This window comes from Amphibalanus amphitrite, unplaced genomic scaffold, assembly GCF_019059575.1.
Source record: "Amphibalanus amphitrite isolate SeventyFive unplaced genomic scaffold, NRLGWU_Aamphi_draft 000140F_arrow, whole genome shotgun sequence".
NCBI lineage: Eukaryota > Metazoa > Arthropoda > Thecostraca > Balanomorpha > Balanidae > Amphibalanus > Amphibalanus amphitrite.
In genome coordinates, this window is record NW_024881635.1 from 108,568 (window position 1) to 130,191 (window position 21,624).

Here is a 21,624-nt window from a genome sequence, read left to right on the forward strand (position 1 = left end):
TGGGTGCTTGGCCCCGCCTTTCGTCACCCAATTGCTGTTTTTCAACGGATGGTAGAGTTAAACGATACAAAGTTTATTGAAAAACTGCCCATCGAAGTGGTACACGAAGCAAAAGTACACCAAACATCACAATACATCGAAGATGCTTAGACTACAGCGCACAGCGACGCACAATTACTGAACAGCGATTCAGAGACTACCGACGCAAAACAGCGCGATACCAAAATGTAAGATGCAGCTGTGGCGCTGGCGTTTCTAGCACGGGTCTGTCGTGACCACGACCGCTACCCAGCATCAGATGGGAGATTCCACAAATACACAGCTTGTGTCCTGCTGGCAAGACGTACACACAGCTTCGAACAGATATTTGGCACTAGCTTACATGCGCTACGTGTAGCATTTCTACAAACTTCGAATCAACAGTAACACAGGACAAGATGATCTTTCAATAACAGCTCGTAGAAAACATTAATAAAAAATGTGACGGCAAGGAAAAGCACCTACAGACGAAGGCATGAGTGCCAACGCACATGCAACACAGACAATGAGGAGATCGATGAACGACGTTGGTAAAGGGGCTTCGTCGCGGATTTGACAGTTCAACGTTCAACACAATGGATGGGCAGAACACAGCTGGAAAAATGGTTTGGGACGTTATTGCTGCCTCCTTGTTTCTCCCGGCGAGAATGAAAGGCAAGCAAAGAGAAAATTGCAATTAACAATGCCCAATCTTGCAGACCATTGATGAACTGAGACACAGGATACAATTAATGTGAAAAATCACTATCTACACATAAATCGACGCCATAAACTGATAAGTAGCGATCCTTGCCTTGAAAAATGTACCATTTGCACTTCTTAGCTATTATTGTCTTAGCGAGATTCTGGTGAAATTATTGAGATAACAAAGTTGTTTAACGGCTGCCAGTTCTAATGTTATCATGTGAGATTGCATGCAATGGGCAACATCTGTGGCCGGACCTTTCGGAGTGTGATGGCAAGATCCATCATTATCATATACGGGGACATACAAATCAAGAACGTTGGAGCAAAGCTGCCTTCCTCGGCTAAAGCCATAGACAACGCACCGTGTCAGCCAGACAGCATGGCGGGACAGAGGTGCTCATTGCGCATCAGCTCAGCGGCGTGTCACAGCCGGGCCGGGGGCCGCTAGTCGGTGGCCGCCTTGCGCACGAACTGGGTGAGCGAGGTGAGGTCGCTGGGCTCGTCGTTGGCCGGGGCCAGACGCGAGAACTCGATCTCCTCGGACTGGCTGTCGAGCTGCGCCACGCCGCCGGCAGCCGCCGCCGTCGGCCAGCGCTTGTGCGAAGGCGCGTACAGGCAGATGACGGCCATCGTGTAGACGTTCCACATGCCGTACACCCCCGTCAGGATCGCCGACGTGTAATTGAGCGAGATCTCGTCGTCCCACTTCCACTGGCCTTCGGCTACTTGGCCCAGGATAAATCCGATCACGGTCATGGCGGCGCAGGTCAGCGTGGCCAGCATCAGAAACTTGAACCGGTAGATGATGCCCTCATAGTGCAGACGACGGACCGATGACATGGCCGGCAGGGAGTGCCGCTTCACGTTGATGTTGCAGAAGACGCGCCAGATCATCCAGGAGAGGAAGCAGAAGTAGAGGCTGGCCGACACGCCCGCCATGATGATGAAGCTCAGAGCCAGGTTTGTGCCGACGCGCGTGCCCCAGATGGAGTAGAACGGGTTTGTCAGCTGCACGCCTCGCTCGCACATGTCGAAAATAAAGAGCGATATACAGCCACAGGCAACCGCAGACAGGTGCTTCCAGTAAGCGGCCAGTCGGTTGCGGTCACAATCCTCCGACACCATGAGGTGTTCGCCGGCAAACACGAGCCAAAACGACAGCAGCACCGCGTAAAAGACGCCCTGGCGAATGTCCGTGATCAGCAGCATGTACGGCATGTCGAAGCGCAGAGTCAGGAACTCAAGCGGTAGATTTAGCACGCTCAGGCAGATGCCGAGCGAGAACAACATGCATTCGATGAGAGCCGGCTCTCGCTGGAGCGCCTGCACGCGCCGCCAGAACCAAACGAGCAGCACCACCACCAGCGGGAAGAAGATGGTCTTCAGCGACACCCACACCTTGGTGAAGCCGCCGTTCTGGAAGATGGCCACCAGGTTGATGTCGACGAGCTTGCCGATGCCGACATTGCGCTGGTTCTCCATGTTCGGCGGCAGACGCAAGTTTAGCAAATAATAGTCGTGGTGAAGTGAGCCCAGCTCGAACAGTGGAATCAGGTCGCAGTTGTAGCGGTAGCTCTGCTCAGAGTCCAAGTCGCAGAGGAGATGGCGCTCCTCAACTGAGGCGGCCAGCAGCGTCCAGTCCTCTGTCTTGTCTTCTTTGTTCTTGTAGCCGAGTCGCACGTCCAGCGCCAAAGTGGCGTTGGGCACCATCTCGTATTGCGAGTCGTGGTCAATGTCCAGCTGGAGTACACCGATCAGATTTTGCTGCCAGCGGGTAAAGTCCAGCACTGCACCTCTGCGCAGAGGCATCTGGAAGGCGAACACCACCTGTTCAGACGAAATGCCAGTGTCCATCAGGTCGTCCACTTTGTCTGCCTTGTCGCACATCTTTTCACTGCCGATGACGCTCCACACCTGGAACCATCGGTCTGGCTCGCGCTCGTGGTCCAGACAGATGGTCCCGAGGATGTTTTGCGAACTGCTCGGCTCAGGGGCCACCAGACCGCCCAGCAGGAAGCAGACCAACAATGCCACCAGCAGTGCCGAGCACAGACAGGCCAGCTTGCGGCCGCTCAGATTCTCTATCACAGCGCCGGCCATGGCCGCAGCCAAACAGATGTCCAAGGCTTCAATGTTCAATTCAAACAGGCTTCAATGTATAGGGTCAAATGCTGAAAGGAAGGGAAAACAAATAAGTTACTAGAATCAGCAAAATAGCAGCTGAAGGTCAAGTAATGTGTGCACTTACACGGTGCACATTATACCAATAACGGCCTCACTTTACTACAATACAACAGGTCCAGATTTTACAGACTTTTGGGTCACTGACCTGACCTGGAAGGTCAACCAATGACCTTGGACCTTCAAATTGGGTGTCATCAGGTTGCTCTAATCACAGGCAGCACACTCTTTTTTCTGTGAAGCTCTAGCTCAATCAGGTGCCAAACAGCAAGAGGGGTCCAACAGACGCTCAACTATGAACATCCATTCTGGTTCCTGCAGCAGGCAAAACACTGATACGGGCGATGGTTAAGTCAGGCAGAAAAATGAGAGATAAAGTGTTAAACAAGACAGCAATGCAAAAGGTCTGAATTGGAAATAGTAGGTAAGCACAAAGGGAAGCTTTGAATGAGGACATCCACCCGAGCTTAGGAACGTCTGAAAGGAACACCCTTATTCATGGTAACATTTATATCTCAAAATAATAGCCATGCATTATATTAGCTGCTGAATACTTGGAAGTAACATAATATAATCATCAATCAAAAGTAAATAACTACATAGGTACCAGCTACAAAAACACGCCACACGAAAATCCACTTTGTGATTACTACTATCCATGCAAAATCCGCTCTATGCCTTTTTGAAACTAACGCGCCACAAATGTATCAAAATAGCCTAACAAAGGTACCTAAAATGCTGCAAACTGTTTATTTCAAAATGACGTCGTTCCTGGAACATAAACCTTTTATATATTTAATACACTGTGCAAAAACCTACCTATTATGCTGTAACTTGTAACACTGTAAAGAGAATAGTCGATCGTTGAACATGAGAGCTAGCTAATTAAGTGTAAACACAGAGAAAGCACTCTTCGGCGTATCGTTTGAAGGGATCTGGCTTAAACGTGTGAATCCTGTCGCACCGTCTGGCGACGATCGCCAAAGTCCGAGAGAGGTCAACTCTGAATGGGCTTCCGAGGAAGGACCAGGGCCAACAAAATGGCCCATGGTGGGAGGCCGGGTCTCATCCCATAAGCTTGTTAGAGGGAGCGCATTCGGCGAATACCAGCCTCGCATGCAGCTTTTCCTACCGCCAGGCAATTCGGTCACATGGTCAAAGCGAATGCACTGTCTGTCTTTGTTCTGTTTCAACTGTCTGTGCATGTGGAGGCAGTGGAAACTTTGAATGGCGCAAACACTCAAGTAAAATGGTTCAATAGAAATGAGTGAGACTTCGTGCGGACAGTCCGCCAATGTTTTTTTTTCTTTTACAACATATTGACGAATGCATGAAAGATCGATCGGTGTGATGTTGGCGACCAGTGACCACCCACTTGAAGGGTCGTGGTTGGGCCTTGGAGGGCCGTACAGACAACGCGTATTTCAAACGGAACTGATAGTGAATTTCAATGAATAAAGAAAATGTTACAGGCGGTACATATACGCAAACATATATTGCGAGCAGAAGTGTCCCGGTGCCCAGACGACGGACCCGGCGGCCAGGACATCCGCGTTCGCCCTCTATCCGCGCTGTCTTTCGGCCCATATCAGCCTGTTGACGCCGCGCGGCACCGGTCGTCTCACATCCGTCCGCCGCTCACAGGTAACCACGGCAACATGGGACCGCAGCGGCGGCGCCAGCGTAACGCGAGCTCTCACACACAGGACTATGCGAGAATGTGTTAGCTACCGGCGCCGGGTCGAAATGGTGCTTGCACATCCCATATGCCTACACATCATACAAATCTTCAAAACCACTCGTATTCGCATTCACATGCATTCACAAACATAACAATGCATATCGCCCTGGGAGACAAGCCCTTCCCACTTTATAAGACGGAGCGGCATTACAGGATCCGCAGTCTGGATTAAGCAAACTCCACTTTGTCGCTTTAGCAGTTCATACCCCTTCGCAACCCCCCCCCCCCAAACAGCACCATGAATCAACACGCGAGAACATGGGGAACAACACATCGTTGGGTTCCCCCAGTCGAGAAATACGCATTAGGCCGGTATCTCGCCTCACTGCACAGTACACCCCACACACGGCTGACGCCTGACGGCACAACCATCCTCCCTGCCGTGTGCTCGCAACACGCCGACTCTTCAGGCCTAAGCAGCCGTGGTTCATTGGACAGCCCCGTGCCGTGCGGCTGCACAGCGGAGCGGCAACCGCCTATCGCCCCGCTCCGTCCCGCCTGCATGGTCAGTTCAGAACAGGTGGTGGTCGCGTAGTGACAGCAGTGTCGTGGCAGTCCGGTTGTGACATTCCTCAGTCCTCTCCTGACAATCCTGTCAGACAGTCGACTATGGAGGCAGTGACAGCCGGCCGCTGTAGCACTGGCAGTACCTACAACCAACCAGTCTGCCCGGTCAGGCCGTGGTGCTATTCCCAGCGCCCGGTCAGGCGGCCCGGCCGTGGTGGCAGTGCCGCCGGCCGCGGCTGCCGCTCGCGTGTCGTCAGCACTCCTGACCTTCGTCCTCTTCCTCCTCCTCGTCGTCCATTTCCTCCTCGCTGGTGACGTCCGGCTGGTCGGCCTCGGACCGACACCGGGCGCACTGGCAGTTGAACAGGTAGTTGCCCCTGCGGAGGGAGAGAGGCGCCACCCGTCACCGGACAGCACTACACAGTAAGCACTTACGCAGCAGTCATGGTATGGGTGGGCGAGTGGGAATGTGTCAGGGGGCTCACAGCCAGCACTCACTTTGTAGAAAGCCGAATCGACGGATCAGAAATGGACCGGGAGCTACTGTGCATGTATAGGAAACGACACTGCCGAAAACGCCAAGAAAAGGGAATCATGGGAAAGGGACAAAGCCGAAAAAACACGGTGGCAAATTGAAACTGAACTGATCAATCGGACTAGAAACCTGTGCCAATCCCCGGAGAAGATCTCTCCCCAATCCCGCCAGCGCGCGTTCACCGGCGGCGCGCGACTGACCTGAGTATCTTGTTGCGGCTGTGCCGGCTGCGCTCCAGGGCGCACTCGTCCAGGTAGCTGACGCAGATCTGCTCGCCGGCAGCGATGTCCTGCGTGGCCGACATGACCAGGTCGAAGTTGTCGCACGGGAAGCCGGGCATGGCGTTGGGCGTACAGCTGTGGTTACAGGAAGACTGCAGCGGGTACAGCGCCGAGCCCTCGTTGTTCAGAAAACAGCCCGCCTCTGGGGCAAACGACACCCGGTTAGAGGCGATAATGCAGCGCAGATCTCGCCAGGGGTCATCACAAACGGCAGGTATCACAGAGCCTTGAGTGCCTGACCCCGAACGAGTGACTGAGTTTGCACTTGAGAAGATAACATGTTGGGTTACGATTTGAATGGTTATGCTGGTCAGCTCACAGTGACAGTGACCTCTCAGCTCACCCTTCTCGAGGTCGTCGTAGAGCTGGTTGATGACCTGGTCGAGCTTCTCGTGCTCCTCGGCCGGCAGGTCGAGGTTGGTGCAGTTGCGTACCCACACAGAGATGGCGCTGGTGCCCACTCCCTGACCGTTCGTGCCCACCAGCGCTATCAGACTCCGGAACCCCTCGGGCGTCAGCCACTGAGGTGCAGCACACGTCCAGCCGAAAACAGAGGCACATCACAGTTAGAAACGAAAACAGAAACACGACGATAAATATACAAAATATCAGACATATTGCAACAAATTCACGCGATGCAACCAACACTTTCAAACGTCACAGAGTTTCTTCATCACGGGAGGATGGGCATTTTAGGCCTACGAACAAAAACATACCTACCAGGCGGATGAATTGGGCGCATGGATCTCACTAAGCACTTTGAGACGAAGGTGCTAAAATCAAACGTTACCCCGTACCAGCCCAGAGAAGTTCCATCCTCACTTCCCGTCTTTGATTTGTCTACACACCTGGTGAACGTCGGGTGTATAGAGCGCGTCCGACATGAGCTTCCGCAACACCTCAAGCTGCTCGTAGAACTGGACGCCGAGCATCTTGTGCGCTATTTCTTCTTCTTCGTTCACCGTCCGGTGGCAGAACTGAGGGGGTGGGGGCGGAACTAGTGACTACGCAGTAACTGTGCTGTGGAAAACGAGTGGGAAAAACAGCAGCGAGGGACATCGATGGCGGACAATTATAGCCATACATCCAGTCCCAGCATACATCATTAAAAGAAGCCACCACAATTACTCGCACGGATAGACGCGACACTGATACGATATTCACCCCGGAAATCATCACGGTTACAAATAGCGGCGAGCTATACTCGCCTTCCTCTACCAATTTACTGGTAATGACTCAATTGCTAAAGATCCCGTGCGGTGCCTAATAGCGGTCCGCGCGGTTCCCACCTGCATGAAGAGGTTCATGGCGCCCTCCTTGTCCTCCGCCTGGCGTACGGTGGCCAGCATTCGAGCCACGAGCATGATACAGGCTGTCTCCGGTGGATAGTGCATCTTCCTGGGGCACGCACACACGCTCAGTCACCGTCCATGGCCGTAACTGACACCGCGCTGGGTGAAAAATTACCGGCGAGCGTAGCGGAGACGAGAATAATCTTATCATTAAATGAGCGGGGAAATCCGGTCGATACTTTTGACCTTTGACCACCAACCTTTAACTACTGATGGTACCTAATGTGGCGGGCCCGCTCTGTAACTTGACCTCCCGGACTGACTTAAGCGCTGGATCTCCCCCGGGCGCTAGACACCGCCGAGTTCCGACAGTGGGACATAACCGAAGAACTACCCGCTCATTTTCGATGCCGGGTACTCTGCAGTCATTTCCGACCTCGCAGGCCCAATGCAGCGCTGAACTCTGTCCCAGGAAAAGCGAATGACGCTGAATTCCGACCACAGGCCACCGTAAACTCATTAACGTATTCTGATTGTGACGGGCCTCTGCTCTGTCTGGATAGGAGCACGGGCCGAAAAACCACTCACTTCCAGGTCTCCTGCAGGTTGACCAGCGGGTGCGACTCGTCCCTGGTGAAGGAGCGCGTGCACAGCGTCTTGTGGTACTGGCGCCAGGCGGCGTCTCTGCACGGCTCTCCGCAGTAACTCGCCTGCGGCCCACCGCCCGACACACAGTCCGTTACTCACTTGGTGCGATACGAGAATACTGGGTGACGCGGCACACGCACTAAATCCTCCTATACAGTACACAAACGCACATAAAAAATGAGCGGAGTATCTGCTCTGTCCAGGACACTCCATTCCATAAAAGCGGTGTCGTCAAAGGCGCCCAGCGACTCAGTATCCATTGTATAGTGAGACATAACGATTGACTGCATAAGTCCAAATCCACCTGTAAGCTCAGCAGTCAGTTATCTCAGTCACCTGTAAGCTCACTGCTCGTTCAGCCACCGGACGGAGCAGCCAAGGCACTCCGTCTCCTCAGTCCAACTCGTGCCAGTTGACAGCACTTACGTCACAGGTGGGGCACTCGACCACCTGGGCTTTCTTGGTCTCGCAGCACTCCGGGTGGGGCAGCGTCAGCGCGGCGTTCCCCGTCAGCCGGCGAGCGTTCTCCTCCGCCGTCTCCAGCGGCCTGCGGGAGGCGCGACGGCGCTCAGGGGCAGCCACAGTCCGAACGGGGAGGCAACACTAGCTCACTTCGTCCTGTTTTGATGATGCTAGGAACATCTCTCAGCTATGTGAGCGGAAGGCGGGCGGACATTGCAGCATTCAGCTTAAGCAAGGACGGGCGGATTCAGGATTGGAAGGGGCAGGAGCGTGCATTTACGAACTAAGGCATGACGTTCCTTGGCGGGAGCGGAAAGGTGCAACACTGCGTGTCAGTAGACGGGGAGGAGCAGTGTGCGCTGATTCCTCGTATCATCCTGAGTCATAATAAGCTGATTCAGAATACAAATAGGTCTGTACATTCATTATTCATTTTTCTAGTGATTTCCAAGGCGCTATTGGCACATTTCCTAATCCCTAAAACACGGCAGAATGTCATATTTGTTTATGATCTGACCTCTGGCATCAACAAATAGCGAATGCCTCAAAATTTAGTCATGTTAGCCTGATCTCTCGGGAAAACAGCTTGTCGATTCCAAATGAAAAACTCGAGCCCAGTGGATTCTAACTAGGGAGGGAAAGAATGTCCTCCATAGGCGGGAAAGGCGGGTTAGAATAGGGGACGCCGGACTTCCACGACTCCAACAGCCACTCCATAGTCCGTGCTCCCTATGCCATATGTACCTCAGTTGGTAATGTGACCCTTCGACAGATGACGTAAGCTACTAAAACGTGGCCGCTGCATTATACCTAGCCAATGGAAAAGGGATAGAGGTGTTGAAGAAAGCCAGGCTTGAAATTACTGTTGAAGTCGTTTTAATCGATTAGGATTCAAGCGCAAGAATTTCTATCGTCTCGAACCCGGAAAATCTTTGTCGTAGATAAGGCTTGTTCTATGTACAAGACATAAGCTCAAATCAAAACGAAGATGTTTGTCTGGGAATCTCGCATCCTGTCTCTGATGCGATATACGCTGACACATCGAGCAATGCCTGTGTGGGATTACAATATCGATCTTATCAAAACAAGTTAAGGTAAGGATTGCTTTTGGACTCAAGATTACTTTACTACTCTTTGGACTGGGGAAGACGGAATTTCAAGCCCACGTCTTTCAGGCCCCCCGTCGTATTGTATGAGAGACTGAGAAACAGGGACGGTCAAGGTTGTGCCACTGTAGCTCAGTACCTACTCATCGAGATTATCTTGGGATTACTGATAGATGTTGCTGAAACAGCTCGTCAGGCAGCTCATTCGAGGGCCTGGCCACAGACCTGAGACCAGGGTAGGCCAAGAAGTGATGTTTCAATCCCGAATTACACTGTATGTTTCTTGTGCTCACCTCATGCAGAAGTCGCACGCCAGATAGCCATAGGCCGCGTTCCAGAGGAACTGGCAGCAAACCAATGGACGCTCCTCGAAGATGACGTCACCCGCCTTGAAGTCACGGGTGGCAAACAGACCCTTCCCCTGGAGGCAGAAAAGCGGATGGAGACATACACGGAGCACAAACAAACAAGATATAAATGAGAAAAAAAAACTGAACAAAGAAAGGCCGACGGAGAGGAGAGAGAGACAGACAGAGAGGGGGAGAGCCTGCCCCGTTTTGTCGCTGCCTTTTTTTATTAACCCGCCCCGTACCCAGCACGGCGCGGGTTAATAACACTGGGGGACAGTAGTAATGCTTTTCTGGGTGGCGGATGCTTTTCCCGCAAAGCGTAACATCACCTGTCGAGTTTCTGCCCCCCCCCCCCCGGGAGATACAGAAGTCGCGGGCCACAATGAAGGACATCATGGGGGAATTTGCCGGCCAATTCTGTGGAAGCAACTGCTTTGAGAGAGCGCGGGAAAACGATGCGGAGCCGCGTTGTGCTGCGCGGGACGGAGCGGAGACTGCGATCATCTGCCGGTCATTTGTCCCAGTCCGTCTGTTCAGGGCCATGCCACTGTCTCAGCCCACCGGTCGGTCGTTTCAACCAGCTGATCCCTCGTCTCAACAGTCCCCAGTGGCGGCGGATTCGATTTTGGCGTGGGGGGGGGGGCAAGATCCCAGTCGAGATGATGTCATAGGCGGATCCAGAAAGGCGTTTTCGACGCTGTAGGGGACATACCCCCCCCCCCCAGGTGTCCAAAATCCAAAAACTCCTCGGATTTCGATTCCTTTACTGCTGAACAGTATAAAGCAAAAACATTCTGATAAAAGTTTTATTATTAGGAAACATAAGGTACGTTTTGTCTATTTCGGGCGATGCAAGGGGAGGGGGAGTAAATATTTGCTTTATATGCCCGCTCCCTGGATCTGCCAGTGGACGATGTAACGATTTTCGTATTGCTGTATTAGAAAAAAGGCTCCAATGGGAAAAAAATATGCCATAGCCCATAACCCGATCGCAAATCAGATTTGAGGAACGGTGCCAAACCTTTTGAAGTAGGCGAGCGCTATTCTTCAATGAGGTAACTCGAGTCGTTACCACTTTTCCTCTGTTCACTTTACGTTCGATTTCCGTTTAACCTTCCTTTAAAAAGTTAAAAGTATTTCTGAGACAGATATCAACTGAAACTAGCAAACAGCGGGAGGAGACCGCTCAAACATTCAGAGACAGTCGGTCGCATCTAAACCTTTTGGGACAGCAATCCGCCAGAAACCCACCCCAAGGCAGTAGTTCGCCAATTAAGCTCATCGAGACGGGCTGTCTCGATGGGTTTATCCTACAGTAAGCCCACAGCAAGGCTTAACTAAGGCCCAAACGCTCGTCAAGCTGGGAACGGAGGGCTGAGGTGAGGGAGTCGAGCGGTGGACTAGGGTGAAGTAATTCGTTGGACTGGATGCAGAAGCTCGGGAGGGGGGGGGGGAGGAGCGTTTCTTTATTAGGACTTAAGGGTGCGCTGACTACGGCAAGGACCAAATTATCACACCAAATTTTGCCACGACATCTACCGGTTCAGGCACTCGAGAATCAGCGGCCAGTGATATCTGCAAAGACGAAGCATTTCCAACCCAGCTTCAGCCTAGTGTGGGCGCCTCAGGTGGCTTTAATTACAGTTGCACATACCAAACGACCTCAGTGCAGACAGTCTGTCGCCAAAACCATTCGGAACAGACTTCAACGAAAAGTGAGACAAGGTTAGTGCTATCGTTAAGTGCCATTATAGACTTGGACCCCGTTGGCTTGACCCACTGGAAGGTGGTAGTTATCGGACGCTGCGTGGCATACTCATTTTTCCAAAATGCCTTAGATTTTGCTTTCGTGTTCGATGCTCTGTATTCTATAGCCAGCCTTTAGCCAGAGGGGGTCCCACTAATGATCAGTGCCCTAACCCTCAAAAGTTTCCAACGTTAATTTTTACTTATTTAATCGTGAATACTGAAATAAAGCGGATACTGAACTGTGAACATCCAGTTTTTACACTGGCCCCACACAAGCCTCCGAATGCCCAAAGCAGATCTCTGATGACTGGCCTTTGGGTGTCATACCGTGCATTGGTCAATGTGGTCAATGTGTACGACCTCGGCGTTTACCATTTTACTTGCACTGGAAACTGTTGCGTTCGAAAAAAATCAGGGGAGTGGCTTATTACGAGCACTCATCAGTCCTAACTACCCGCAAGCGAATGGCTAGCCCTTCCGTCTCCGCTCGCTTGCGATTTGGCATTCATGTAGGTACAAAATAGCGGCAAACGACCACTGAGGGTGTGAGTTGCGTCTCTTGCACACTTAAAATATCTCTAAATCGAATCTGAAAAGCCAAAAAATGCTATAAAGCGGAAATGGTTAGCTTTTACACATATTCAAAAGGCACCGTTGGACAAACTGTAGGAGCGCATAGCTGCAATATCAGGCTATGGAAATTTTCCTCATGTTTAGGGCACAAATTATGGAGGGGCAAGAATAAACGTTTGCCCCTCCTCCAAAAGTTTCTTAGGGAACGATGCCTCCTCTGCCGCTTCGTATCTGTCGCCCCTGTAAGCGGTAACTGAAGGCCTGGGTTGCCGCTGCGTCACTTTGACGCTTATAATGTCTCCAAAACTAGGTTAAAGAGAGGAAAACTTTAATTGAACGCGAACACTTGTCATTTAACCCTAGAACGCCTAGGGGGGGGGGGGGTTGTATCAACCCCCCCCCTGAGGTTTTTTCAAAGTGCACGCTAAACGGCTTGTCGTAGCGGGCTGAAATTTTCAATACCCTCTGGGGCAACCTTTGCGCATCTTTTGCCGAAAAAAATTGATCGGGTCATGTCAGGTCACGGAGTTATGACGTCATAAGAGGTACAGCCTCCGGCCGGATTTTCACAAACTGAGTGCCAACGCCCGAGGTTTCCTGCCGGTGGTACGGACATCGGTTGATGGATCGTGATGAAACTTCCCATGCATGTTGGGGCAAGTATTGGCTATCATATGGTATAAGAAATTTGACCGGGTCAGGTCAGGTCACGGAGCTATGACGTCACAAGAGGAACAGCGTCCGGTACTATTTTTGAAAAGCGCCCGAACCACTATTTTGCTAATTCTTGTCACCTCAATGGGAATATGCAGCAATATTAGCTTCTATAGGGAGCAAATGGACCTCCCAAATCCAAAAATACAATCAGATTTCAAAAATTTAAATTTTGATTTTTCGAATTTCTGCCGCCGACTGTGACCTTGCCGACTTCCGGCGCTCCCAACGCGCCATTTTTAGAGCTAGGGAAACGAAATACATATCAAACGATAGAGAATTGATCAAGGAACACGATAGTGAAGGTTTCAAGTCGATATCTCCCACCGTTTTGCCGCAATCGCCGCCGAAAGTTGAAAAAAGTCTATTTTTCCGAAAATTTGACCTTTGACCGGTCAAAAGTAGGTCAAATGTTGACCTAGAACCAAAAAATATACCACCAATCGCGAGATCTCGTTGAGAGCTATCCATTGGTTTTTTCCGCTAAGCTCTACGACCTTCCGTTTCGAAACGCCAGGGGGGGGGGGTCGTAACAACCCCCCCCCCCTGGTCGTTCGTGTTATGAGAAATGGCCTGGTCGTGCGAGGGTTAAGAAAGGCAACGTATGATAAAGTATATGGGCATCTGGTTACATCTTCAGATGATCGAACAGAATAATCAGGTATATGTTTCTTGTCTAAGTTTTGTCAAAAATTATGGGGGGGGGGGCAAAAAGATACTTTTGCCCCCCCCACGAGTTTGCCAGGGGGGGCAGCTGCCCCCCTGCCCCCCCCGAATCCGCCGCCCCTGACAGTCCCCCGTCCCCTGCCCGCCAGTTCCTCGTCCCAGCCTGCTGGTTAGTGGTACTGGTCACTCGTCCCAACAGCTCGTTATCAACCAGTTGGTCCCTCGTCCCCGCCCGACAGTCCATCGCCACAGCGCAATGGGCGCTGGGACTTTACTTAGCAGCTCCCTGCAGTGCCATTGAACTCACCAAAAACAGGCTGTCTTTGTGGGTTTGGTTGGCAGCACACCTTCTCAATGGAATTAGGGGGCAGCTGGCCGTCTCAGTGGGTTTCGTTGGTGTCTGGGCCATGACTGTCAGAGCAGGCCTAGTGGACTGCTGGGAAATTGCCTATTCCAGTCTAGTCAGAGACGTGTAAGATACACGCCACTTAAAAGAGGATATTTTATGGTAAGGTAGCAAGGAGCTTATAAACTGCTGTAACATTTAATGTGCAGAAGAGCAGAAGAATGGAGCAACGAGGAACTATGCAAGGAACAATGTCCAACAACACTTACAATGCTGTCATCAATGTTGCGGACCTCCACACCGCTGATAGCAGATTCTTCATTTTGATTTCCTGCTATGTTCATAGATGATGCCATTCTGAAAAAAAAAATGCTTGCATCACTAAGGTTCACTTGTTGACACAAGTGCTAAAAAAGGTTTGAAGCTATGAAGATATAGAAAAACGTTTGGGACATAAAAGGTGTAGAATTACCAGGGCTAAAAAAACTGATATCTCAGAAATTTGATTTTTTTTCATTCTAACCCCCAAAAACATTTAAAAAAAAAATATTTGCCAAAAATTAAAAAAAAATCCCATGTTAAAAAAAGCGGAACATATGTGATAGCTCTTACCGACTTCTATTCACATACCAAATTTTAGATCGATACCTCTTTTTTGGCCAAGTTATAGCAAAAAAAAAAAAACTGTTCAAAATTGATGACATCATCAGATTTTCAAAATCAATTTTTAGCAATAATAGACCACGTAGCGCAAAACAAAGACCATCATTAGACTTGCCGTGACGAGCTGCATCGAATTAACCCGCGCCCTGATGGGGTCTGCCGAGCAACGCGGTCTGATGGGGGGGGGGATTTGGCCCCCCCCTAAGATCTCGAGAACCACGCAACATAGCGACAAGCGGTAAACGGCGTTGGATAGCCCCAACGGGGAACTACCTTGTGACCCAATTTCATTGACCTCAGTCAAACCGATGACGTCACAGGTCAGGTCAAAGGTCGAATTTTCACCGTTTAGAGGCATTTCAAGAAATGCGTTGTAAAATCGAGTAAAATGCATTTCATTGAAAATCATCGATGGGGAAATGCTCTTCAAACACATATTTTGCTATTTGGGGTCACTGATACCAGGTCAGGTCACAGAGGTCAGGTCACTGGGGGAGGGGGGTCACAATATGAAAGTGTCGTGTGATACATGTTTTATGGTCCATTTTATATGACAAATGCGATAATGTGGGTCAGGCAGACTTTTGGGCCAACTTAGGTCACGTTTTGGTTATGGTCAGGTCAAGGTCAGGTCAAGGTCAGGTCAAATTAGGTCAAATTTCAAAGTTGATATTTTTGCATAAAATGGCTACCGATTCGATGCAGCTCGTCACGGGGAGTTCAATGGTGGTCTCCGTTTTGCGCTACGAGGTCTAGAATTGCTAAAAATTGAGTTCAAAAATTTGACGTCATCAATTTTTAACAGTTTTTTCGCTATAACTTGGCCAAAAAAGAGGTATCGATCTAAAATTTGGTATGTATATCGAAGAGCGCAGGGACTATCACATATATTCCGGTTTTTTCGAAATACGAAAAAATTGAAAATTTTGAATTTTTCTAAAAAAATCATTTTATTTGATTTTTGGGGGTCAAAATCCCAAAATTTCGAAAATCCGAGATAGCAGTTTTGTAGCGCCGTCTTTTCTCTACACAACCACATAAAGAACTTTAAAATTGCTTGTTAACTGTAGAATTGGTGAGCGTTTCAAGATGTCATGCTTTTTGCTCATTTTTACTCGAACATGACCTCAGTTTGACCTCAATAACTCCTGACCTCAGGTGACCTGTGACTTGAAATTTTGTGTGAAGGTGTCAAATTGATGCCCGGTAAGGTACCCAAAATTTGGCGGCGCGTTTTCTCGCTATTTAAGAAAAACCACAGGGGGGGGGCAAAATGCCCCCCCATCAGGGCGCGGGTTAATACCCATGTTATGCAAAATATCAACTTTGAAATTTGACCTTTTTTGACGTGACATTTACCTGACCTTCACCAGAAAGTGACCTAAACCGTTCCTGATGGTCTTATAACCAACACCGTTGAGTTTGAAATGAAAAATTGGCCATAAAACATGCATCACACAGCCCTAGTAAAATTGGTTTCATGTGCTGCCCTTGGTGACCTGACCTGGCATTATCAGTGACCTCTAAGAGCAACATATGTACAAGGCAACTGAAGCCATATCGCTGATTTTCGATAAAATGCGTTTTACTCGATGTTATAACGCATTCCCTAGAAGACTCGTGACCGGCAAAACATTTTATCTTTGACCTGATCTGTGACGTCATCGGTGACCCCGAGGTCAATGAAAGTGATTTTTTCAACGAATTTAACCGGGCTTTCGAACGCCGTTCGAATTTTGCGGATCTGTGCAGTAGTGTCGGAGATACGAGGGGGGGCAAAAAATAGTCCCCCCCCCCACCAGGTCGCGTTATGAACAGACCCCACTGCGCGGGTTAAATCTTTAAACATGATCATTGGTCATCCCATTCCACAAGTGAGTTTTGAACCTGCAATCTAAAAAAATAATCCGAAAATCGGTAAAACACTCGGCAATTTCTTGCCATTAGTGGGATTCAAACCTGCGATCAATGCCCCAACACAGAGCACAAAGGTTGGTGTCACATACCTGATACCACCATCCTGTTCTGTCAGGCTAATCTCTCTCATTGAACCGAAGTGCCAGCCTAGAAAACATTCAAACACTACGCCGGACGCCCGTGAGACCCTGCTGCACCGAAATTCGGCGTAAACGATTTTTCGTTGAAATTTCTCTATAATTTGCGCCAAAGGTTGGATGCATATTTGCGCCAAAATTAAGTTTTTTTTTTCTACAATAATCACACGTGTAAATCTAACGAACAAGGCTTTATCAACCTGACAGGGCGCTCCAGGGCCTTGACGCTCTCCCACGCAGGGTATACTAGATATATTGCTCCCACGTTTGAGAGTCCGAGTTAGTTGATGTTTCCACGGAAACCCAACACCACAATATGCGTAGCGCACTGCAGCGTCGTGCCGTGAAACAAGGCCCGGGCCGGAAGTTTTGGAGTCTCAAAAATCGGCGGGGCGGAATGTTCGAGGCTGGCGAGCGCCAGTGAGGGCCGCGCAGCAGAGCATCACCTGCTCCGGCACATCAGCCTCTTCTTAGAACACGGCGCAGAGCGCCACGGGGCACCGTTTGTCTGGGCACTGCTGGCACGCCGCGGAGGGGTAACGGCCGATTCGGTGCAGGTACTGAAGCGAACGGCCCCAGTGGCCCGCCCTCATTGGTGCACCGACACGGCGCCCTCTCGGTCCTCAACGGGGATGGGGAGCGGCAGTGTGCTGCCGAAGCACTGCCGAAGAGTGGCTTGAATAGTGACTCGGACCAGTTGTATGTACCTATTGACGCAAGGCAGCACAATGAACCACCCGGGTCAGCGAGCGGACGTCCGAGCCCCGAGGGCAGGGCGACTGCTTGTTTCGCCAGGTGGTCCGCGCTCTCATGCCCTCCGATCCCGCAGTGGACAGGAAACCACTGCAGGGAAACCACTTCGTGACGCCCGTCAATGTTCAACAAGCTCCCATACCCATCTCCATGCCGAGGGTGAAGGCCTCACTTGGGCGGCCGCTCCTCCGCCCAGTAGATTCACGGCGGCTCGTGAGTCTGAGCATGCGACGACAGGGGCAGGGGACGGCTCGTCCTGTGTCTCTCCAGAGCCACCCGCAGGGCGAATCTGCTGCTAGATTGGCCAGCGTGTCCATGCGCTGAATTCGGGGCGTGCGAAGTTATGCCAGACATGGATTCTTATCCATGTGCCAGACAAGCAAAGTAATTTTCAGCGCAATCCTACCATTACGCCGGACATGTTCGGCATAATGTGCGTTTTTCTAGTCTGGCAAAAGCGCTGCAACGATAGCTTGTCTCCGAAATATGCACCGACCTATCTGATGTAGCATGATAACTATATCATTGGTTCTCATCTCAAGCCAGACTGGAAAAACACATGTTATGCCGAATATGTCCGGCATAGTGGCGGGACTGCGCCCAAAATTTCAGCGCACGTCCGGCGTAACTTCGCATGCGCCGAATTCAGCGCATGTCGGTGGCGGAATTTTTCGGCACAGGGCGGCGCCGGCCACATTTTTTTTTTGGCCAAGGACGGTCACCGAATTTTGTCAGCACACTTGTCAATCTAGCAGCAGTTTCGCCCTGCGGCCGACTCTGGAGAGGTTTCGGAACGAGACGTCCCAGCCCCGGTCGTCGCGTGCTCGAACTGGCGAGCCGCCCTGAGTCTACTCAGCGGAGGAGCGGCCGCCCAAGTGAGTCACTTGGTGTGGAGATAGGTATGGAATACATTGCTGAACATCGCCAAGCGTCGTTAAGTAATACTGCAGTGGGTTCCTGCGCACTGCGGTATCGAGGGGAATGAGAGCGCGGATGACCTGGCGAAACAAGCGGCCGCCCTGCCCTCAACCGCCCCCTCGCTGACCAGGGCGGTTCATTGTGTGGACTCGGATCAATGGCGCGACAATTGGTCCGAGTCACTATTCAAGCCACTCCTCGGGAGCACGCCGCCGCTCCCTTTCCCCGGAGAGGACCAAGAGGAGGCCGTTTCGCTGCACCAGATCCAGATGAGGGCTGGCCACTTGGGCCGCTCGCTCAGTACGTGCACCAAATCGGCTGTTTCCACTCCGCGGCATGCCAGCAGTGCCCAGACAAGCGGTGCCCGAGCGCCCTCTGCGCCATGTGCCGAGAAGAGGCTGATGTGCCGGAGCATGTGCTGCTCTGCTGCCCGGCCCTCGCTTGCTCCCGCCAGTCTCGAACGCAGTCCTCCACCGATTTATGTGGCGCTAAGCGTATTGAGGCTCGGGTTTCCAAGGAAGTAAAAAACTTATTCCGATGCTCCAAAATGGGAAGGCGTCCAAAGCCCCGGAACGCTCCGTCTGGGCCTTGATCAGCGGCCGACTAGTACTCTTGGTGGCGCTTACATACGTGTTGGTTGCCCCGGCAACGGGCTATTGACCAATGAGAAGCAAGGAAAGTGCAACATCACTGCGATTTTTCATATACCTGTGCCCCCCGTAGCACACTTCTCATTGGTCAATAGCCCGTTGCCGGGGCAACTTGCACGTATGTGTGGGCGGGCTAGCGAGCTAGCTGGCCGCCAAACAGCACCCTGGTTGATATAATAGCCTTCATCCGTAGGTGTGCACATGTGCTTTATGGAAGTTGAAGTGGCTAAATTATGGCACGAATAGTGAATAGGCACCCAATTTTCGGCACAAATCATGCAGAAATTTCAGTGCAAAATTGCATGCGCCAAATTTCAGAGCAAGAGTGTCTCACGGACAACAGGCATCCGGCGTAGATTCTCAATGCCTGTCCCGTAGCTCAGTTGGTAGAGCACCGGACTCCCGGTAGTGAGAGCCCGGGTTCGAGTCGCTCCGGCGCTCGATATTTGAGACTCCTGACGGGGATGGTCTACGGTTGGTGGGAGCATCCGCAGCCAGTTAAAGTCAGTCGAGTGGGACAGGCCGTGTCCGGCTATTATATGGGCACGCTTTGAAGCTTAGCTTTGAAGGGCACGTTAAACTTTGGCATATAAATTCTCCCGTTACCCGGAATTGCGCGATCTGGCGGTAGGAGTCGGGTTCTACGCAACAAGCTCTGCTTAGCATGGGCCTCGGCTCTGTCAATCCGCCCATTCAAACATTCGGACTAAATTTATTTTAAAAAAATGTCACAGCCCATTACACTATCTCAGTAGGTGGAACTATGGTCATGAGTACCCAAATATAGGAACGTTCCCATTTTTGGGAACGGAGTTCCCAAATATGGGAACGGGCGTTCCCATTTATGGGAACGGAAGGTAATTTTTCGGCCGTTCGCCCACTAAAACTCATAAGTGCATCACGTCTCAAAAAAGTTCACGCTAATTTAAGTATCTACTAAGTCTCTATAAAATTATCTTTAATCTGACCGTTGCACAAGGAAATTGACCATCGAATGATATTTTTAATGATTTTTTGAAATGACGGAATGGTGAAAACATGGGTTATACTACATTTAACATGCAATTTTAAGGAAAATGAAGCGTTTTTTTACATTTTGAGGTCAAGTATAATAATTTTCGCCTGGTTATGAAGTTTCATACTAGCGACACCAAAAGCTGACATATGCAAGCGAACACGCGGACAGTCCGGGGGTAATATTGGTGACATTTGGTGTCGGGGCGCACGACCGCATGGAACGTCAGTGATTTTACCGAACTACTGTTGTAAACTCAGTTCTAGTGGTTTAAAATTATTCAGCTGTATTTTATCATCCCAGAAAGACATATTTCATTTGGATGCTAACTGTTTAGAGTTGTTTTATAAGGAGCGTCATGAGCGTGGTTTTTGTCTTCCGTGTTTCTAAGCGTGATCGTTTTGGGGGAATTTCTCTTATATAGGTCGCTCTGTGTGGCTTATTTATAATTTCTATGCTGATTTCGATCATTCCTCGTGCCCATCCTACCATGCCTTTTGCCACTTACACTCGTCAAGAAAGGAAAAAACTAGATTTTCATTGGGACTAGGTGTTTTGAGGGTGTAACATATTCAGCGTTCCCATTTTTGGATACTTCCTTGTGCTCGTCAACTATCGGTGATAACAGACAGGTGCTTGACATGTCTCCACCCTCGGCGCGGACGGTGGATATAGGTATGGAAGACCTTGTTGAACATCGCTGAGCGTCGTGAATTACGTAATCCTGCAGAGGGGGGAGTGCCCGCTGCGAGATCGACGGGAATAAAAGCGCAGAAGACCGGGCGAAACATGCAACGGTCTTGCCGGAAAGGTCATCTGATGATTGTTGCGTTAACAATAATTTGCGGCGTTGGACGTGATGCTTGTTAATGAAAAGAGCCTCTGAAAGGCGTCGGTGAAATCGTTCCCAATTTTGGGTACGCCGTTCCCATAATAAGGAACGCTTGCAGCGCCAGTGTACGAGAGCGTTCCCAAATTTGGGCTCGCGGCCCGGATGATGGACTGCTTTAGAAATAGGGGAACGATTTGAAACTACGATGGGCCTTACAATATCAAACTCTTTCCCAACAATATTGAGGCAAATATCAGGCGGTTCACGATCGTTTTATATTTTTTGGACGTCATTTAACGGTTCTTTTTCTTGTTTTAAATAATGCCTACATGGCGTTCCCATATTTGGGTTTATCGTTCCCAAACATGGGAACGATAATGCGTTCCCGAAAATGGGTACGCTTGACCATAGTTCCGCCTACTGATCTTCACCTTACATTGCTAACTACCCTACTTACCTCAATTTGAATTTGAGTTACCCTCGGCATACAAATCAAATCAAAATAAGTGGGTAGTCGTAACTCGTAAAGAAGGCGTCACACTGTTGCGCCCTGTCCTGGTCTAGTTACGCTTAAAACAAATCAAATGCCATCAATACTGATATCTTCGCGGGTATTAGTCAAAAACATAGAGTTCTATATAGGTGCCTGGCAACACTTAATTCCGTTAGCAATAATTCTCGATAGCCTAAATCTCCCAAATTGCAATTTTGCAATTATCCCCATGTGGATATTTTTTTGTTACGCGCAACAACTGTATTTGCTGCGTCATTTACTTGAAAAATGATAGTACTAATTAAAAAACAGTAAACACCGGCACATTTAGGGCATAGATACAAGAAGCGTAAAATATCCAGTCAAATG

At 50.2% G+C, this 21,624-nt stretch overlaps 2 protein-coding genes across 8 annotated transcripts; both read right to left on the reverse strand.

Moving 5' to 3' along the window:
* Positions 1–57: 57 nt before the first annotated feature.
* On the reverse strand, positions 58–3,597 carry LOC122382463 (protein wntless-like). Of its 5 annotated transcripts, none has more exons than XM_043367829.1 (2): positions 3,558–3,597; positions 58–2,897 (listed from the first exon to the last, which is right to left on the reverse strand). In XM_043367829.1, exon 2 carries the CDS (start codon positions 2,824–2,826, stop codon positions 1,171–1,173), a length of 1,656 nt encoding a protein of 551 aa, XP_043223764.1. In that variant the 5' UTR covers positions 2,827–2,897; positions 3,558–3,597; the 3' UTR covers positions 58–1,170. The 5 variants fall into 5 exon arrangements, with proteins under 5 accessions (XP_043223764.1, XP_043223762.1, XP_043223763.1 ...); XM_043367827.1 differs by having other exon boundaries at positions 3,515–3,597; XM_043367828.1 differs by having other exon boundaries at positions 3,507–3,565.
* Positions 3,598–4,387: 790 nt separating this feature from the next.
* LOC122382464 (SET and MYND domain-containing protein 5-like) lies at positions 4,388–21,507 on the reverse strand. Of its 3 annotated transcripts, none has more exons than XM_043367833.1 (11): positions 21,220–21,469; positions 16,547–16,622; positions 14,147–14,234; positions 9,773–9,900; positions 8,338–8,458; positions 7,852–7,973; positions 7,261–7,369; positions 6,820–6,948; positions 6,315–6,492; positions 5,891–6,113; positions 4,388–5,532 (listed from the first exon to the last, which is right to left on the reverse strand). In XM_043367833.1, exons 2-11 carry the CDS (start codon positions 16,585–16,587, stop codon positions 5,409–5,411), a joined length of 1,263 nt encoding a protein of 420 aa, XP_043223768.1. In that variant the 5' UTR covers positions 16,588–16,622; positions 21,220–21,469; the 3' UTR covers positions 4,388–5,408. The 3 variants fall into 3 exon arrangements, with proteins under 3 accessions (XP_043223768.1, XP_043223767.1, XP_043223769.1); XM_043367832.1 differs by having other exon boundaries at positions 21,423–21,452; XM_043367834.1 differs by lacking the exon at positions 16,547–16,622 and having other exon boundaries at positions 21,220–21,507.
* Positions 21,508–21,624: the final 117 nt, after the last annotated feature.